Raw genomic sequence first — 21,263 nt, 5'->3', positions numbered from 1 at the left:
ACTGAAAACTAGCATTTTCTTATAAATCATTAGCCCAAAAAGTCAGTGACTTTCAGCAGTTAGTCCACTAGAGACCACTGCTAGGCAGAGGAGGCGAACAGCACCATTGTGTTGTGAAGAGAATGCACCCCTCACAACCAAATACCCCCACGTGGCTTCAGCATCTCCCCCAAAGAAAAACAGACCCCTCCCAACAGATTTCTTTTCCAAATTAAATGTGTAACTTTTAGCTGTTATTGGTACCATCAGCATTAAATTTGGGGGGCGGAGGGGTGGATTCCATTATAGATACTATCATCTTTATTTTCTTCCAAATGAAATTTAGATTTCCCCCCTGAATTTTAAAATGAAGATACCTATTTCATGCAATAATCAATTCCCAAGATCAAAGGAAACCAGTTTTTCACCATTTTTCCCAATAATTTGCCATTTGTTATGATTTACAAGAGCACACTCACCCATACATTACCCTAGGAAATCATTTTTAAAGATCTTTCATCACTTAACTTTGGTACTTTGGACCTAAAATTACTTGTCAGTCAGGATTTAAGAAAAACACTATAAAACTGCTTAACTGTTCTAGGAATTTTTTTTAATAGGCTTACTTTATGAGAAAGATATTTTCAAAATTATCTATTTTTTTAGCTAATACACCTCTTCATCATTTTGTAATTCTGCTGGACAACTAGGGCATTTCATGAGTCTCTTTAGAAATTCTGGCTTAGAGTCCTAGACTCCTAGAGCATGCGTTTTTGAGCTATTCTTGGTATTTCCTAGGGTCTATCAGAAACTGAATGTTTATACCCAGAAAGGCAGCATAAGCTAAGTGAAATTTCAAAAATTTTTATTTTGGGTTGGAATTATATCAACTCAGTTTAGAAATGCTGGTTATCTCACACTGATTATTAAGGTCTTTAATTTTCAAAATGAAAACAAAATTTTGTATGATAAATCCAATTCATCAAATGAATTCTTTCAAAATGGGTTCAGTGGCAAGTGATAAATAGATGGAAAGCCAGGTCTACATGCACAGAATTAGAACTGAGAGAGAGACGAGGCAAAAATATTATCTGCAGTTTTAGAGACAAAGAACAGAATGAGCAAACATTTCACCCAAGATTTCTGGATGATTTCTATGACTATTTCCCTGGGTACCAGCTGCCTTTGAACACAGATCTGCCTGATGGAGTCTTAGGCACACTCCTTGGAAACCACAGAACACCCAAAACGACAATCACCAGGACAGAAATACCTAGAAAAAAATAAGCCAGGGCCAAATACAGTATCTTGGATTTGAATGACTACATGGTCATATAAAGAACTGTCAATCCAAGAAAAAAGTCTCCACAAGACATGTTTTCTACATATTTACTTGTAAATCTAAAGTCAGGGAGACTGAGGGCCTTAGCACTCATGCATCAGCAATGAGACATGGTATAAATGAATTAAAAAGTTTATTAGCCATAGAAAAAAAAAATGATTCCTTAAAATACCTCATTAGGTTCCCTGTAAAACAGTGAGCTTACAGAAAATTTCTTTCTCATGAACAGAAAATCACTATGCTTTTGGTCCAAGATAAGTTGGGTTTTTTTCCTTTCTTCTTCAGATGACAGGCAGATGGATGTAGCCGAATCTATGAACGAGTGTACTTGCCCCAAATGTGCAACATAAATACAGAAGCGATGAACAGAAGACTCATAACCAATACTGGAACAGGGCCACTAGAAATAGGAAGAGAGGCATGCTTAGTTTTAGTAATAATACATTATTATATTTGTAATATTAAAGAATGCCTAGAGGAAAGGGAGGGGGGAAAAAACCCTAAGATCCATCTAAGAATATTATTTACATCATTTAAAAATATTCCCAGAATTATTACTGTGGATATTTTGAAGATGTGGTGACGGCACTGTGGTTATTTAGAAAGGAGGAATCCTTATCTTTTAATAAAACATACTAAAATATATACAAGTACAATGATCTGGTGTCTTGAAGACAATAGTCTTAATTTCATATATTTGATATCTTCCATAGTAAAAAGTAGTAAGAAAAATTTCCCAAACTCTTTAAGTGCAGATGATCCAATTACCAAACTGTTTCAAATTAAGATTTAAAAGCAACTTTCATTGTCTAACTACAATACTCGAGGCATACAAAGATGAATATCACATAAGTTTTGAAACATTTTCAAATATATGATCCTATGTGATCAAAAAACTCCAGACACAGGCAAAACAAATATGAATCTCATTTCGTAAGTAAGGAAAACTGAGGCTCAGAGAGATTATTACTTGCCTAAGAACACAGAGCCAGAATGGAAAGGAAGGATTTGAACTTAGGTTTTCTGATTCCACATGTATTGCTCACTTTATGGCTTCAAGGTTCTCATATTTAAAGAGCAAACATTCTAGGCAACATTAGTTAAAAGTCTGATTTATAAAGAGATTATCATAGGAAGGAAATAGATTTCACTCATCAGCCCTTCCCTAGTTAAATGCTTTCCAGGTTGAGAGTAAGGAAGAACTCCTTGATTTTACACAACATGTGAATACTGACTTCAGTCAAAGGTTACGGGCCTCGCCTTTTTGACTCTTCTTGCCAACACCGGTTTTGGAGAATTCAAGATGTCACCTCACCTCCCAGATACAACTAAGGGTGGACAATGGAAAAGACCCCAGAAATCTTTATAATTAAGGCAGTGGAGTAACCCAGTGGAGCAGCAGGTAACGGAGTCAACTGGCGGACAGTCAGCAAATACGCAGAGATCCAAGTCCTTGCTACACTATTTTGTTTTTCTAAAATTTACACAACTACGGGAGTAAACAGATTAAAAGTACATAGGAAGAGAGCCTCATCATGCTGCACTGGATCGTAACTCCCTTACTGTAAAGCACCATGAGAGTATCATCAACCACAGAGCATAAGGCTGAGTGCAGCTCTCAGAGTCCAAGTGCTGGAGTCTGGAAACCAGCTCTGTCCCTCACAACCTGTGACCGCAGCCCCGTGACTCACCTTTTCCAAGCCTCATTTTCCTCATCAGTAAAGTGGGGATAATCATATCACCTCTTTCATAAGGTTGCTGATCTATTAAATAAATCAACACACACACAGTGCAGGTTTCTAGTAAGCTCTCAGCAAATGCTATTATTATCAACCTGAAAAAAAAATCTAAACTCCCAGGAAGAGCCAATAACAAGCTCCAAGATGGTACCTGACTGCTCCAAGATGTGAATTTGTGGATATGATTTCCCAACTGTGTCCTTTCACCAAAAACATCTCTCTCTGATGTGATGAAACTGTCATTCATGACACTTCAAGGAATAGCTACTATCGATTCGTGGGAGGACTCACAGTAGCAGCAAGCAAGCCTGGCTGCACAGCAGTCCAGAGAAGTCACAAGCCACACTCATCCACAGGAAAACAGTTGTTTCACCCACCCAGGATTTAAAATGTTGTCCCCTGGATACTCTGAATAGCAAGGGGCTTCAAAATTTCCCTCTGAAATACTCGGAAAAATTACCTCTAACAGGGACCAAAAGGCTGCCAACTCACATATCCCCAACCGCAATAATTACTTCCTAAATACATTCTCACCTTATAAGTCTGCAATATAACAGCAAAAAAAAAAAAAAAAATCATTATATAAAGCCAAAGAATTCTAGGGAAGTCTTCCTAACTTGAAATTTGTGATTTAGGTCAAGCTACTGGTCAAGTTAATTAAACTAATCCAAGTAAATCTAACTTTGTCTCTTTGCTTCCAGGCAGTATGGAAAAACCATGAGATTTAACAGTTGAGAGTTTCTGGTTCCAGCTCTTGCTCTTGCTAGCGTTTGTCTCTGACACATAGCTTTGCCTCTCTGAACCTAAGTTGCTATACTGATGAGAGTTGCTGTCATTATTCCAGTTCATCTACTGGATTATTCAGAAACAGCTATAAGCAGTGGTGTCCTGGAGCCTACCTGGTCATAAACCTGTGGGATCCGGTCTGCCACATAGTACCCGGAAGGTGGGAAAGTGAGGTGAGCAAGGCATGGGGACAGAGACCCCCAAATGCCCATTTCTCATCACCTAATGAGTATTCCCAGGCCTAAGAACTTGGAAAGTGATAGAGGTCTAGTTACCACCCACACAAAGGCAAGGAGGCCAAAGGACTTTTGGTAACACAGCCTAATGCAGAAGCTCCCATTAGGCTGTAATATCAGCTTGTGCCTCCAGGAGAGCTTTGAAAAATCACCCTGCTCCTATTCAAATGGTAGCTCCTATTTCTCAGTGAGGGACAAGAACACTAAATGAAGAGCAATTTCACCTAATTAAGCCGTTTTCCCTCCAGTTCTCTCTGTTCCCATCATTTATTTTGACAGAGCTACATGAAGATGTTCCCTTGCTTTCACTCAATCCATGAAGAGATGTCATTCCACGCCATGAACTAACTAGCTGATGGATGGACAAGCCAAACTTAGACCACCTGGCACAAAGGAAGCTGTTGTGTGTTACAAATCTCATCAAACACCACTGGGGGCAGAGAGAGCGAGTGCTGCCAAAGGGCCCTGGGATACTGGGCAGAAACACGAGGTCTGCTCCCAAGACTTACACTTTGAGCCCAGGTGAATCTTCTGTGTAGAATCGCCACATCCCCCCGGTGCCTGCTGAGGTCGTGCGGCCTGCACTCCTTGTTCCGCAGCTGGCATTTTTCCTGTAAGAGAAAAAATGTTACAAATGGCCTTTTCTTGGAAACCCTTATAAGAGCATTATAACATATGCTACTACTCCACTGTTAAAGAACCAAAAAAGGGAAAACTTTTTCTTTGTTAAAAAACCCCAAATTCTTGCTTTTACTTCGCTGACCATGATAACCACCAAGAACTGAGTACCTGCTATACATTGATGCATATAGCAACACAGAGAAGTAGTTAGCAGCTCCTTTTTATAAATGAGGAAAATGAGGCTCATAAAAGGGTAAGCAAAGTGCTGAAGACCACACAGCAAGCAGATGGCCAAGCTCCACTGTGGACCCAGTTCTGACCTCAGAGCCCATCCACTTGCCACACACTTGGGCGCTCCATTTGGACGATGCACTTCAGTTTCTCTTCATATGTATTTTTATGAAGTCAAGTAAAAAATTCCTGCTCAAACATACCCTGAATCCATATAATCTGATTTTAAAATGACAACTTTAAAATGTTTTTAAATAACTGTATTTGCTACAAGAGACAAAAAACATAAAGCTGTAATTGTAATTCAGGGAGAAACCAGAAGTGAATACCCTGTCTCCACCACCTCTGGTCATAATCCCCCCTCACCCTGCCACGGCCTTTACTGCACACTGAATGCAAGCAGCACTGGTCTAGAGCTCAGGGAGCCTGCCCTGCTGTGTGAAGTGGGGGGGTGGAGTCCTGGTTCCAGGATGGGCTCCAGCAGAAAGAGCAGTGCTCATGCTAGAACTTTGAAAACAGTTAGTGTCAAGCAACGGTTTACACATACTGTACTAAAAAGATTATATTTCAGATATGTTAGTTATGAGCTACATGGTTGCCTTCAAACTTCTAACTCCATTTGTACAACTGTTTCTATGGGAAAACTGATTGTAGACATAATTGTACAGGGATTTACACAGTAATTCATACACTTAGAAGAGATTTCACACAGAGATACACATCTAATTGTGGAGTAGATGCCTGAAATCTTCCTCCTTGATCATAAAAAGGAATTTGAGCTAGATGGTAAACCCTGCATGGATGTAAGTTATCAGCTGAGCCAAGACTAGGACCCATGCACTTTCCACTATTTCCACAACCACCCAACTCCAGTTTCTGTCTTCAAGTCTCTAGGAACCCCCAAGGAATCAGTCTGGCCTCTTTGAAGATTTCTTATAGCACACAGGACATAGCAGAGGATTTGATAATCAGGGCACCTAGAAATACCAAAATATTTCCCATTCCCCCATTTAGGAAGTTAGGTAGAGGTTAATAGAGCTCATTTTTATCTCTTTAATTTCTATTTGGGGTCTATTTCACCCTTTCTTTCTGGTCACTATGTAACTGCCTCCCTAATCCTATTCCCTAAAACAATGGTTTTCATAGCAACCTTTTAATGTACTTGGTTCTAACATGGTAGCATCCTGATTGTTCTCGAAGAAGCCAAGCTCATTCCCACCTTAAAGTCTTTACACTTAACCATTCCTCTTGCCTAGAAAGCCTGTTCCTTCCTTAACCATTCCATGATTTGCTCACTTGCCTCTTTTTGGCCCCTACCCACATATCACCTACTCTGAACACCCTATCCCCATCCACTCTCTATCTGCCACCCAACTTTATTTTTCTTCTTAGCCTTATTGCCTGAAATTACAGTATTTATTTATTTGCCTTGTTTATGGTCTCCCACACTGGAATATAAGGTTCCTGAGGTCAAAGCCTGCCCAGTTTGTTCAGATACAGCCTCATGACTGGAACAGTGCCTGGCATTACTCTGAATCACTATTTGATGACTATCTTAATATCCCTAGCTAGTCTACCATTTTACTATCCTTGATTCCCATTAATCCTGAACACGGTAGCACTTTACAGCTTACGATACAGTATTGCTCCTTTTCATCCTAGCAACTTCCTTTTATACTGTAATAATGGAGTGAGGGCTCCAGCCCCAGCCTGAATTTACATCCCATATAGTTTATTCTCCAAGGTACCACCTGTTACCGCATAGAAAATGCAAATCTGTGCACTACATAATCCACAGCATTATTATTAACTACTAGCTTCAGTTTTTTCTTACAGACTGACAAAGCAGGAATATATTCTTAGACAGCCAATACTTACTACACTGTACTCATGAAGTAACACTTAAAAGAGTACCAAAATTCTAGAAGGGAACTCTGTAGGTCTCCCAATACATACAACCCTGGCCTGTCTAGTTACACTAGCCCCAATCATAGTGAATTCTAAAAGATGACACCCACAACTTGAAAAGCATCTTTCCTCAAACATTTGTTTCTCCATTTCACTTGTGCTGCAGTTATTTCATCTTTATTAAGAAAATAAGTTATATTTGATAAATATATGATTTCTCTTTTTATCCTTTAAAAGTTCTCAGATGGCCAAACTTCCCTGCCACAGTACTACCAGTTCTCATTAACTAGACTGACTCCCCAAGGAACTGTACCTACAGGACATGTTTTCCAACACAAAGAATCTCTGAAATCCAGGGTGGGAACAAGACAGCACTCCAGGTTCAAATAACCTACACCACAGCTTGACACACTTTCCAGCTTGTCCATCCCAGCCTTGCCTTGAACATCTTGATGACAGGGAACTCACAATCGTTCAGGATCATCTTACCATTTCTGATGGTTCTATTGGAATTTTTTGTTCCAGGCTGAAATCTGTCTCAAATCATCAGTTTTAGATTTACCTACTGTAGCCAACAAGAAATGTCTCATCCTTCTTCACATCCTTAAGGACAGTTTTCATGTAGATAAAACCCCACTGGTTCCTTCAAAAAGCCCAAGACTACAAGTGTGGCTTGATTCCTTCCTTCTGTCATTATTTACTGTGTCAGGCTTTATGGTAGGATAGAGATGACAGGCAGTTGCTGTCAGGGTCTAATGAAGCAGATAAATATGGAAACAAATGCTATTCGAAGGATATGGGCAAGGTGCTTTGGAATAAAAGTGAAGACTAGTACCTATTGCTGCCTTTGGAGTCAGGAAGGCCTCAAAAGGAAATAACTCCTGAACTTAGTCTTGGAGAATAAAGAGAAATGGAAGGGGGTGGGAGTGTCTACTGAGTTCAGAAAACAGTAATAAGCTCACTATGGTTAGTTCAAAGGAGAGAGGGAGAAGAGAGGCAGTTAGACTGGAAAAAAGAACCACCCAAGGGCATTGGTATTCCCCTCCCCACTTTTTTTTTAAGTTCAGCAACAAGAAATGGACATAGAAACTAAGCAGAAGTGTGACAGAATCAGAGCGTTAGAGTGGAAATGACCTGGAGAGGAGAAAAGTTAAGTAGCAAATGCAAAGATCTAGATGAGCAAAGTTGAAAGCTAAAATGAGGCAGCAGGAATGGAAAAGGAGAAAACCGGTAAGAAGGTTTTCATGTAAAATTTAAGTGTACTGGACAGAGATGGAGCATTTAAAATAAATCCAATGAGGCTGAAGTTCTGGCTTTGGATGAATAAGTTTACAGCAGTGCCATATGGACGTAGGAGATACGAGGATATAATTGGGGGCGGGGCGAGAGCTGGGGTAAAACGAGAGACTAAGGTGCGCAGCAGACAACCCATGTTAGATTTAGTATGTAGAGGACTTAACAGATATAAATATGAGTGTAAATCTTAGGTCTAGAGACCCCAACTTAATAACATCAATTTTCTCAATGCTGTCTCTGACCTTACTCCAGTTTGTTAACTTTCCTTTTTTAAGAGTGGTGCCCCAAAGTGAGCAACGCAAGGAAAATGCTGCCTTCCTCTCGATATAAACGACCAAAAACATCTTTTAAGTGCCTTTACAGCCACATCACCCATAGCTCGTTTTGCCCTTGTAAATCTTAACATCCCGGCGTCTCCTTCTCAGGACCTACGAATTCTTAGGCCCCATCCCTCCGAGTCCACAGTCGAGAGGGTGGTAGGGATTCTTACCTCTGCCGGACCGTGGATCCTGCCGCCCGGGCGGCCACTGCTTTGCTGGGAGAGCGCCCTGATGCGCCCACATTAGTGCCACTGGGGTTCGGACCAGGCTGTACAGGGAGACAAAGAAAGAAACACGTTAGCGACACCGGCAGCCCCCAGATCCCAGGCCCTGACCGCGGAGACCGGGACCTGAACGGGAGGCTGAGGAAAGCAAGGGAACGCGGAAGGACAAGGCTAAGGCTGGAATCGGACACCTGGGAGAAGCCGGGACAAGGCGGGATGACTGGGGGCACATACCATGCTGGATACAGTGGGGTGGCAGGGACCTGAAGTAGACCGTGGAGAAGCGGCAAAACCCCGAAAGGACTGGCGGCCGGTGAGACTGGTTCAGGTCCCGCCCCCAGACCTGCTGGCAGGGTCCTCGCTGACTCTAGGGACGCCTGGGTTGTCCCACTATTATGCCTGTACGAATTTTCCTACAGGTGACTTGGTGAGCAGCTGTATGGGAATTACAGACCTCTCATATTTTTCCCTTGGATCACAGCGTCCTTCCTAGACTCCAGTCCCTACCAGTGAGAGAATCTAGCCATGGTCAGACGAGAATTTTCTCCGGCGGTTACTAGGCGCCCACAGATATGCGCTGACGTGGCCTAATCGACGCACGCACCGAGGCGCGCCGTCGGCCCCTAAAGGGCCAGCGGGGAGGCTGAGGGGAGGAGCATGCGCGGAAGCCCCTGAGGGAACCGGGCGTAGGCCCCGCTTCCGAACCATGGCGGAGCAGGGCCAAGACGAGGACCCCGGTCCTAACCCGTCAGTGCTGTTCCTGCACCCGGATCTGGGCGTGGGCGGCGCCGAGCGGCTGGTGCTGGACGCGGCACTGGCGCTGCAGGCGCGCGGATGTAGCGTAAAGATCTGGACGGCGCACTACGACCCTGGCCACTGCTTCTCCGAGAGCCGCGAGCTGCCGGTGCGCTGCGCCGGGGACTGGCTGCCCCGCAGCCTGGGCTGGGGCGGCCGCGGCGCGGCGGTCTGCGCCTACGTGCGTATGATCTTCCTGGCGCTCTACGTGCTGTTCCTCGCCGACGAGGAGTTCGACGTGGTTGTGTGCGACCAGGTGAGGTGGCCGCGCCCGGCCCTCGCCGCGCTTGCTTTTCTCACTACCAGGGGCTTCCTGCACAACTGATGACCTCTCCCGGTTTGGAGTTCAGAAAGATCGGAACTGAACTAGGGAAATCAGAGCAGGGACTGAGACTATGGTTCTCGAACTATAGTGTGGACGCGTTAAAGCTGCAGATTACTTTGCCCCACCCTCAGTTGTCTTCATCCGGGACCCCTAAGTAGGGCCCGGAAATCTGCACTTTCTGGGACGTCAGGTGATTCTGAAGCGTATGGGCCTTGGGGCTCGCTCTAAAAATCACACACATTAGAAGTCAGCTTTTAGTCACCTTTTACTTCTGAGTAACTCGTGTGGCTTCCCTCTTTGCATGATTCCTGTTGACACAACTCCCAGGCCACATGCATCCCACTGTAGCATTTGCAGCCAGGCCACTCCTTTCCTCTGCAGTGTCATTTGTTGAAAACCCGCAAGCCAAACGTGTCATGTCCCTATTAAAACTTTACCATGGCTCCCCGTTAGTCTTTGGAGAAAAGTCCAGGTTCTTTACCTTGGTAAATAATGTCCACCTGGATCTGGCCTCTATTCTGGACTCTTTTGTCTTTTTTTCGCAAGAACATGTTTATTTTAAAAAGTAACATTTACTCAGGACTAAGAATTCAAATTATATAAAAGACTGTAGTGTAAATGTCCCATTCCAGTTCCACTCCCTAAAAACAGCCACTTTTTCTCCTGTATCTTTTCACATATTGTGACTACAGTAGCGTGTGTGTTTGTTCATAGGAACAGTTTCTTATTTGTAATAATGAGAATTGTAACACACGTACTATCGGACAACTTACTTTTTTCTCACCGAAATTTTTTGCTTGGGATAGCCTTATGTATCAATATTAGAGATTCACTTCATTCTTCATACTAGCTGGAAAATTCCTTTTGTTTGAATATACCGTAACTTAAACAATTCTTCTGTTAAACGTCGTTAACAGTGTGACCAGTTTTTTGGTGAATACATCAGCGTTGTAATGAACATCCTTGTACCTTTTTTTCTGTACTTCTGCAAGCATAGCCTTTGAGTAAATTCATGGAAATAAAATTGGTAGGTCAAGGAGTTGTACGTCTTAAATGTCAATAGCTTTTGCCAAATCTGCCTTCCAAAGAGGCAGATCTACTCTCCCACAATGATAGAGCCACTATGTGCTCTTGTGCACATTGGTTGTTATCGACCATTTTAATCTTTGCCAAACTGATAGGTGGAAGTGGCATTATGTTTGTGTTTTTTTAATTGTTACTTCTGAATTACTTTTGATCATCTTTGCTTGTGTGGTAGCTGCTGCTTTTTAAGCAGCCTGAGCATTTACCAAACATCCTGCGTGTGTAACTAGTCAGTAAGGTGAGGCAGCTGAGACTGTAGTGGACAGAGGAAAACTGAGCTTGGAAGTGGGAGACCTGGATCCAAGTTCCATATCTGCTACTTTCTAAGCCGCTTTGGAGAAATCCCTCAATATCCGTAAAGCTCACCTTCTTCAGATGTTAAGTGAGCTGGAGATTAAGTGACTTGTAAAGATTACCTAACAGTTAAGTCTCTAGTAATGATCATGGTTAACATTTCAATAAATATTGAGCACATACGATATGCAGAATTCTTATACGTTTCACATATTCTGGTGCATTTAATACTCACAACAACTGTATGGGTTTTTTAAAAACTGTAATTGTCACCAAGTTACAGAAGAAGAAATTGAGGCCCAGAGAGGTTAATTACTAGGTCATGGTTGCACGACTAGCTAGTGGAGCTGAAATTCACATTCTGGCAATCTTAATTCCAGAGCCTACACGCTAAACTACTATAGTTCATTCATTCATTTCCTTAGGTGGAAGAAGATACTGGAGTGGCTCTGTCCAGTATGGATATTGATTACATTTTTAAGTGATAGTATTTTAGATAAAATATATTACAATAAATTTAACCCTTAAAAAGTTTTTAATGTGGTTACTGAATTTTTACTTCCATTGGACACTACTGTTCTAGAGGAAACCACTGGACTTGCAGCTTTAATATTTAGCACACATCCAGAAAATGTCTACCAGCCCTCTATATACCAGGCATTGTGCCTGGTAAGAGTCTTGGGGGAGCACAAGGCAGAACGTGACATTGCCCATGAGGGGCCTACAGACAAGCAGGCAGGGTAAGTGTCTGTACTTTTGATTTGTTTGAAGTTTAGTTGACCACTTTATCTGCTGTTGATTTTTGCTTTGGCTAGGTGTCTGCCTGTATCCCAGTATTCAAGCTGGCCAGACGGCGTAAGAAAATCCTGTTTTACTGTCACTTCCCAGATCTGCTTCTCACCAGGAGAGATTCTTTTTTTAAGCGCCTATACAGGGCTCCAATTGACTGGGTAGAGGAATACACCACAGGCATGGCAGACTGCATCTTGGTCAACAGCCGGTTCACAGCTGCCATTTTTAAGGAAACATTCAAGTCCCTGTCTCACATAGACCCCGATGTCCTCTACCCATCTCTGAATATCACCCGCTTTGATTCAGCTATTCCTGAAAAGCTTGATGATCTAGTCCCTAAGGGGAAGAAATTCTTGTTTCTCTCCATCAACAGATATGAAAGGAAGAAAAATCTGACTTTGGCACTGGAAGCCCTAGTAAAGCTACGTGGAAGGTTGACATCCCAGGACTGGGACAAAGTTCATTTGATCATGGCAGGTGGTTATGATGAGAGAGTCCTGGAGAACGTACAACACTATGAGGAGTTGAAGAAGATGGTCCAGCTTTCTGACCTAGGCCAGTATGTGACCTTCCTGCGGTCTTGTTCAGACGAACAGAAAATCTCACTCCTCCGTGGCTGCACATGTGTGCTTTACACACCAAGTAACGAGCACTTTGGCATTGTCCCATTGGAGGCCATGTACTTGCAGTGCCCGGTCATTGCTGTTAATTCAGGTGGGCCCTTGGAGTCCGTCGTCCACAACGTCACAGGGTTTCTCTGTGAGCCTGACCCAGTGCACTTCTCAGAAGCAATGGAAAATTTCATCCATGAACCTTCCTTAAAAGCCACAATGGGACTGGCTGGAAGAGCCAGGGTGAAAGAGAAGTTTTCTCCTGAAGCATTTACTGAACAGCTCTACCAGTATGTCACCAAACTGCTGGTATAATCAGATTTTTTTAAGGTCTTTATGCTATGTTCATTAATACCATATTTGTTAGTTGTAGACCAAGTTTTGAAACCAAAGGAAAAAACTAGAATCTAGTGCAGAAGAAATTTTTTTAAATATACTTGAATCTTAAACCTGAGCCACCTTCCTGTACCCTACACCCCACTATGTGCTTTTTCAGAAAAACGTCTTTTTATGCTGTAATAATTCTGAGTCTTACCATTGTTGATTAAGATGTAAGTATGGTACAATTCCACGTTCAGCAGAATATTTTAATTATATTTTCTCTAGGTTATTGTTGCTCTGCCTGTAAATTTTGAATCATATTGTGCCTTATTTGGTTTTAAAGTGTGTCATCATCATAGTTGATTAATTTGGCTTCATTGCATAATGGGAAGTTACTGTAGTTCCCTAAATCAGTCCACCTGTGTTCACTGACCTCTTAGGAAATTTTTGTTAGTCATGCCTTTGCCTGGATCCATAGCAAGAATGCTGTCTATTTTTTTTTATTACAAAGATGATTTATTGTGTTTTTGCACATAGACATGACAATAAAAGATGTTTAACATAGAAAGAGACAGAACATGAGATTTTGGCCTCCATGATCTATTGTGGTGGTGGTAGGAGTGTGGACAGCCAAGCCTCAAGTCAGAAACTAGAGTAAACTGGGCATCGGAGTGAGTGGATATTGTCACACACGCAGTGTGCATCTTGTTTATGGTTTGTTTCATGATGTCATCTGAGTCATCAGCTTTGTTAATGCTTGTGTTTCCTTAAGTAAGCTCCTACTCAGTGTAAGACCACAAGTGCTTTTTATCCTCTAAGGCCTGCCTCAGATGCCACTGCTGTGAAGCTTTCCTTGGCCTTTCACCCACCTCCCGAACTAGAAGTGCCCCTGCCCTTCCACGTGCTCTGGCCTTCTCACGGCACTGACCAGTCTTGCAGTTCATCATTTACCTGTTGGTCTAAGTACAAATAAGCATAAAGCACCTTTCAACATACCTGTAATGTTAAATTCTTTTTTTTTTTTAAATAGCAAAGATCACTAGCCAGAAGCTCCACACTAAACAGCTCCAAGAGAACAGACCTGAGAGCCTAAGAGCCTGTGACTTCGGGCAAATTGCTTAATTTCTGTGCCTCAGCTTCTTCATCTGTGAAGTGGGATAACTGTACTACCATACTCTCCTCAGAGGGTGGTTATGCTGGATTACCGTTATGTACATAAAGTACGTGAAAGAGTAGTTGAACATAGTATGGGCTAGATAAATGCTAGTTGTTTTGCAATTTAGAGCTGCTGAAGATTACGGTGGGAGTTCTGTGTGGATTCATGCTGCACTGCTGTATTGTTCTTTTGGGGTTCTTTAGAGGATGAAGTTTTGGGATCAGATTTATCGTATTAGTCTGTACCACAGGAGTATTTTTATGAAATGAAATGACTGTACCAGTGTCAGGTTTATTGAGCCTTCTGTGGAATGAAGAGTTCAGTTGAGTTTTCTTTCCTTTTGGTGTTGTGAAAGCTTGCCATCCAGGAAAGTAGGTCGTCCCATTTTTTTGTGGCTTAGTGCATGTTTCTCAGGGAACTACAGCCTTTCCAGAAAGGCCCAGTGGCTCTGACCACTAAGTTTAGGACAGACAGATTCAATCACGCTCTGAGTTATAACTGATGCTTACCCATTGCAAGCATTGAAACTTTTGCCTATTTGACTATTTTTATGCAGATCCTTCCAAAATGGACTACGTGGGTTTATGGGCCTTGAGTCTAACTTCCCTTCCCTGTCTTAAGCTCCAGCAGGTGACAGTAAGATCACAGATCTGGGAAGGATGTGTAGCCTCCTGTTGCATTAACTCCTGCCTCTGGACCTAAGATGGAGCTTCGCCTGTAGGAGATATTCACAGCTTCCAAAACAAAGCCGAAGTTAGGGAAGATAGAAGCGTGGAACACTGAAGTAAACTGTCCAGGACCGTATCAATAGTAGTTCTACTAGCACTCATTCTGGGCCAGGCATGACATGAGACACTTAACAGACAACTCACTTAATCCTGACAGTTCTATGAGGTGTCGGCGTTCTTCCCTTTATAGATGAGTGTGGTTAAGCAAGCTGGCTGGGTCACATAGCCTGGAGGGATGGGCAGCGTCTCAAGGCTCTCAGATTCCAAGTCCATCCACTTAACCATTCTTCAGTCTGCCTCCGCCCTAACCAAGCCAGCTGCTGGAGATCCATGCACCCTCTCTCAAGGAGGTCACTATTTTCCTGTGTCAGTCACTCACCTGTGCACATGGGTGCAACCCCTGACCCTTCATGGCCTTCCATGGATCTCCACCAGTTAGCTCAGATTCTGCACATGAGCACACACACATGAGATGGAGGTGTGGGTGGAGTGATGTACATATAAAAGACATTTGCCCACTTAGCTTACGGAGAGCAGTATTGTTCTTACTGTTTGGAAATGATGCAATGACTAATGATACTGAACCCCTATTTGGGCAGCCCTTGCAGTCGGCAGAACTCTTTCTAGGTTGTCACATTTGCTCTTCACAGCTTTGTTCCAGGTAATTATTGTAGCCATGCTTATTGTGAAAAAGCTGAGGCTTACAGCCTGGAAGCCCTGGACCAGGTTGAGAGTTCTTTGCATTGTACTACAGATGCCGTGTCAGTAAATGCTTACCACCTTCTAACCTGCCCAGTATGAGAGTCTCACTCCCACGATCTTGTTCTATCTCTTCTTCCATAAAGAAAATGAGGCACCTGGACACTTCACTGCCCTGCTCTCTATTTGGCCCCCAACTCTGTTTATGACCAGCAGCCCTTCTCTGTCCACCTCTGCCAACATCACTTAACTGTCCTTTGACCGCCTTTCTTCGCATTTGCAACTCCCAGAATCAAATCCACTCAGAGCTGAATAGGATCCCAGAGGTCACCCAACCTAACTTGATCTTACATAGACGGGAAAACTGAGGCCCCAAAAGAGAAAGGGACCTGCCTAAGGTCACACAGAGGGACAATTGCAGCCCTCCTCTAACTTCTTTCCAAGCCCCCTCACACCACCTCCACTTTTACCAAAAACTCCTTATCTCCTGCCACTTCCTGAGAATGCCTTACTCCTTCTTTCCTAACCTCAGCCCCACTGCAGCTCTGTCCCCAACAGCCAGTGAGGGGGCCACCATCTGTACACCAGTGCACTCGTGCCTGCCAGCTAAGGGGTAGAGAGCTTTCCCAGTGACAGATCCAGTTTCCAACCTGTCCTCTGATTAAATAGCAACCCCTGGGAGGGAAGAAGGGGAAGGATTTTACCATGCTAACTCCTGAGCCAAGGGGCTGCTGGAGCCAGCGCTCTGTCCTTGTCTAGAGGACTGGGGATTGGCTGGGGCTCACAATAAAGGTGAATTGGCTTAGGGGCCCAGAAATAGGACCACAAGCAAATGCTGAAATATCTTGCAAGCACATCACTAGGCCACTCTGATGTCATTTGAGACAAATGTAGTCTTGAAGTCTCTTAGGGGTTGTGTATATATATCTGTTTATGTGTGTGTATGTTGGTGTTTTGGAGAGGAGGGCCCAGGTGTAGCACAGGTGTGACTTACCTTTGTGATCTGCCACTCACTCAAGAAGTTGGCAGGCAGAATTATAGCAGACCGCTAAGATGATAAAGTCAGATTGGCCTTTGTTTTTCTGTATTACTTAAGCTAGAATTCTAGGGTCCCATAACTATGATACAGTGTCCTGATGGTGATAATCCTAAAGTCTAGGTTTTCTTTTCTGTAAAACGGATATAAGAAGGTCAAAGTAGCCCACCCGACAAGGTGGTTGTGAAGAATGGACAAATGAAAGAGTGAGTGAGAGGGCCTGAATCAGTATATGGGTGAGACAGGATGTGAAGCTGCTGTGTAAACTGTTAAAGTGCCACGAGCTTATTAGAGATGAAGACAGTCTCACAGGTCTAGGTAAATTGCCCCAGTCTGTTGCCATCCCACTAAGAGTAGCATTGGAAGTCTGCCTTCACCAGGGACAGTCACGTCATGGGGAGATGGATAGAACATTTAAGCAACCCCAACAAGGAGTATTTCCCTCTCAGTTTGTGGGTTGTTAACTCAGTATCCCCAAAAGTCAAGACAGTTACTAAAGTAAGGATGGACAAACAGATCAACAGAATAGAGTTCTGAAATAAATTGGCACATATGTGGTCAGTTGATTTTTACTAAAGGTGCTGAGGTAATTCAATGGGGCAAAGACAGGCTTTTCAAGAAATGGTGCTGAAATAGTTGGGATATCCATATGGAGAATAAGTGAACCTCAACCTTTACCTCACACTATATATAGAAATGAACTTGAAGTGGATCGTAGGCCTAATAAACATGAGGGCTAGACTGCAGAAGTTAGGAAAATGGAAGGAGATACAGCCTTGAAGTAGTCAAAGATTTCTTTGATAGGACCCCAAAAGCACAAAGCATAAAGGGGAAAATTGGTAAGTTTGATTTCATCCAAAATTAAAAACTGCTCTTCAAAGGACACTGATTTTTTTAAATTAAAAAAGCCACAGACTGGGAGGAAATATTTAATATAGCTGATAAAGACCTGCATCCAGGATATATCAAGAAGTCTTACAACTCAATAGCTGAAGAATAAATAACCCACATTTTTTAGTAGGCAAAAGATTTGAACGGCCATTTCACAGAAGTTATACAAATGGCCAATAAGCACATGATAAGATGTTCAACATCACAAGTCATCAAAGAAATGCAAATTAAAACCACAATAAGACATCAGTGCACACTCGTAAAATTAAAGACACTCGGTAGAAATGTTACTGAGAATGTGGAGCATCTGTAATTCTCACACATTGCTGATGGGAATGGAAGATGGACGAAACTCTTTGAAAAGTAGTTTGATAGTTTCTTGTAAAGTTAAATATGACATTTACCACATGACGCAGCAATTCCATTTCTAGGTATTTTGCCTAAAATAAGTGGAAGCATATATCTAAACAAAGACTTATTCTAATATTTACAGCAGCCTTGTTCATTAATAGTCAAAACCTAAATATTAGAGTCCACCAACAGGTGAATGGATAAACAAATTGTGGTACATTCATACATACAATGGAATACTTCTTGGCAATGAAAAGGAAGGAACTACTGATAAGCACAATGATGTGGATGAATCTCAAAGGCATGCTGAGTGAAAGAAGTCAGACACAAAAGAGTTCACATTATGTGATTCCATGAAATCTTAAAGAAAAAGCAGAGCTAATCTACAGTGACAGAAGGCTGATTGCTGTTTACCTCCAGCCCAGGGTGAGAGAGAGAGACTGACTAGGAGAGGACACAAAGGAATTCTGAAGGATGATGGAAGTGTCCTGGATCTTTATTATGGTGGTGGTTACAAGCTGTATAACTTTGTCATAACCAGTGAAGTGTTTGCTTACAATGAGTGTATATCATTGCATGTAAATTGTATCTCCAAAAGTTGATTTTAAAAAAGCATATGTGATGTAGTCCCATTTTTATAGGAAAGAAGATTTTCTAAATGAATAGATATGAGGATATATATGTATATGTAATTATAAAAGTTTCTAATAGACTATACACCAAGGTGGTCACGTTGGTTGTCCCCAGGTGGTTGTGATTACCAGTAGGCATTAAATTTTTCTTTTGTTTGCTTGTATTTTCTGATACTGTACAAGCTGATTTTCTCAGAAGAAAAAGAAATCAAACTTAAAGCATAAGATAACCTTATTGGTCACTTCTGTTTTTACAATATATTTTTAGACATTAGTGTATCCAAGTATTGCCCTATTTGGGATGTAAAGTTTGTTCTAGTCAATCCCTTACTATTATATATTATGATTGTGCCAACTGTTTGCTACAATTAGCAGCTGAGTTAAAAAAATAATTTAAATACTAAAAGCAAATATTTAAAATTTTAGAAAGAAAAAACATGGAAAAATAATGGAAAAAAATAGGCGTATGTTAAGGGTTGCAAAACTGCCTAGCAACACAACAAAAAAATAGCAGTTTTTTTTTTAAAGTTCACCAACTGGTGTTGTTTATTTTCAAACCAAATTATCATGTTGTCCAGCTTGCTTTCAACCAGATGATGTGCTCCCTTTGTATTGTGGAACCTGGGAGCCTAACTTAACACTTCAGTTCAACAGAGTAATACAGTATCATATATCAGGACATATGTACCACTATTTAAAAACTTTAACAAGGTGACTGTATTAGGATTCTTTTGGTTGCAAGCAACAGAAACCCAACTGCAGCTTATGCAGAAAAGGGAAATTTTTAGGAAGCTACATCTACAACTTCTCCTTGTTAGATCATTGTAGCTAGGCCTGAGGTTCACATGGAACCAAGAATTCAAATGCTTCTAGAATGCCATTTTAAAAATATCTGTTATCAGTGTTATTCATTATAGACTAATTTATTTCTCATGACAGGAAATATGACTGACCGTCACCCATAGCAACTGAGAGCCTCCATCTTACTGTTTGCATCACCAAAGAGGAACCAGCCTTCTTTCTCAGAGTTTGAAAAGACATCACTGAAGGACTGTGATGGACCCTTCTTGGTTAAGGTGCCTTCCCTTAAATTAATGAAGCAAATCGGGAGGCAAGGTACTATGGCTTGCCAGGCTCAGATTGGCTCCCATTAACTGTGGGCAGGATCTAGGATCACACAGCTGTAGGAATCGTATAGCTGGGAGAAGAGAGTCCAGGGTGTGCAGAGGAAGGAAGAGGAAGCAGTTCCCAAAGAAGGTGAGTTGGGAAGATAAAGTAGGTGTCCTCTCCTATTAAGAAATGACCCCTTTAACTTATGCTTAAGGTGCCCTGGCAGATGAGCTATCCCTTACCACATAACCTTTTGCCCATTGCTTCCACTTCCATAGTACATCTTGCTAGTATCTATTTATGACCTACCTTGTGCAAGGGCCTGGGGATGAAGAAATGAAATTGTTTACAGTTTTGTACTCTGTGACTTGTATATCTCTGCATTGTTTGATATTAATGTTGCCAAATCTGACTTCTTTATGTTCACATTTGAATGATCATATTTTACCCATATTTTAATTTTGAATATTTCACTATATTTTTGTTTGTCTAACAAGCAGAGAAACACTGGGTTTAGGGGATTTTTTTCCTCATATCTAAAGGCATTGGTCTTTAATGATTTACTAGACTTTTAAGAGTCTTTATTAAAGACTACTGGGGTTGCTCTTATTATACCTTTATTAAATAGATGTATATCCTTTCTACCTTCTTTTTCCTTCCCTTAAAAAAGACATTTGGTTTTCCTTTCCCCTTCTTTATTCTTTTGATCTGCATTGATGTATGCCATGGTCCCATTATTTCAATATAAATAATCTCTTTTAAATGTTTTAATATTTTTTAATTGAAGTGTAGTAGATTAACAACATTGTGTTAATTTCTGGTATACAGCAAAGTGATTCAGTTACGTATTTTCTCAGACTATTTTCCATTATAGGCTATTACAAGATACTGAATATAGTCCCCTATATTCTACAGTAAATCCTTATTGCTTATCTATTTTATGTATGGTAGTTTATATCTGTTAATCTCATATTCCTAATTTGCCCCATTCCACTTTGATAGTCATAAGTTTGTTTTCTATGTCTGTGAGTCTGTTTCTGTTCTGTATAGATTCATTTATATTATTTTTTAGTTTCCACATATAAATGATATCATATAATATTTGTCTTTCTCTGTCTGACTTACTTCATTTAGTATGACATTCTATAAATCCAACCATGTTGCTGCAAATGGCAATATTTCATTCTTTTTTATGGCTGAATATTCCATTATATATATACACACACATATATAAAACATACATATAAAACATCATCTTAAACCAGTCATCTGTTGATGGGCACTTGGGTTGTTTCCATGTCTTGATTATTGTAAATAGTGCTGCTGGCCATGCATGCATCTTTTTGAATTAGAGTTTTTATATTTTCTGGATATATGCCCAGGAGTGGAATTGCTGGATCATATGGTAGCTCTATTTCTAATTTTTTACAGAACCTCCTTACTGTTTTCCATAGCTGCACCAATTTACATTCCCACCAACAGTGTAGGAGGGTTCCCTTTTCTCTACACTCTCTCCAGCATTTATTATTTGTAGACTTTTTGATAATGGCCATTCTAACTGGTGTGAGTTGATACCTCAATATCGTTTTGATTTGCATTTCTCTAATGATTAGCAATGTTGAGTATCTCTTCATGTGCCTGTTAACCATCTGTATGTCTTCTTTGGAGAGATGTCTGTTTAGTTCTTCTTTCCATTTTTTGATTGCGTTGTTCTTTTGATATTGAGCTGTATGAGCTGTTTATATATTTTGGAATTT

At 41.4% G+C, this 21,263-nt stretch overlaps 2 protein-coding genes and 1 non-coding gene across 4 annotated transcripts in view; 2 read left to right on the top strand and 1 right to left on the bottom strand.

Annotated features, from left to right (window-relative positions):
- Positions 1 to 20,587, top strand: part of LOC102526113 (ALG2 alpha-1,3/1,6-mannosyltransferase) — a 36,156-nt gene extending 15,569 nt beyond the window's left edge. Inside the window, exon 5 of one of the 2 annotated variants that reach the window (XR_012072112.1) lies at positions 19,336 to 20,587. This is a non-coding gene — a transcript (ALG2 alpha-1,3/1,6-mannosyltransferase). The remainder of the gene's footprint in view (positions 1 to 19,335) is intronic. The other variant, XR_012072111.1, reaches the window with a different exon arrangement.
- Positions 1,438 to 9,235, bottom strand: SEC61B (SEC61 translocon subunit beta). The gene is made up of 4 exons (XM_006204054.3): positions 8,917 to 9,235; positions 8,629 to 8,726; positions 4,592 to 4,693; positions 1,438 to 1,721 (listed from the first exon to the last, which is right to left on the bottom strand). The coding sequence occupies exons 1-4, from the start codon at positions 8,917 to 8,919 to the stop codon at positions 1,634 to 1,636; spliced, it is 291 nt and encodes a 96-aa protein (XP_006204116.1). The 5' UTR covers positions 8,920 to 9,235; the 3' UTR covers positions 1,438 to 1,633.
- On the top strand, positions 9,299 to 13,485 carry ALG2 (ALG2 alpha-1,3/1,6-mannosyltransferase). Its single transcript, XM_072959811.1, has 2 exons — positions 9,299 to 9,733; positions 11,995 to 13,485. The coding sequence occupies exons 1-2, from the start codon at positions 9,389 to 9,391 to the stop codon at positions 12,895 to 12,897; spliced, it is 1,248 nt and encodes a 415-aa protein (XP_072815912.1). The 5' UTR covers positions 9,299 to 9,388; the 3' UTR covers positions 12,898 to 13,485.
- Positions 20,588 to 21,263: the final 676 nt, after the last annotated feature.

This window comes from Vicugna pacos, chromosome 4 (assembly GCF_048564905.1).
Source record: "Vicugna pacos chromosome 4, VicPac4, whole genome shotgun sequence".
Taxonomy (NCBI): Eukaryota; Metazoa; Chordata; class Mammalia; order Artiodactyla; family Camelidae; genus Vicugna; species Vicugna pacos.
Note: the sequence above shows the minus strand (reverse complement) of the source record. Positions and strands in the feature narration are given on the sequence as shown.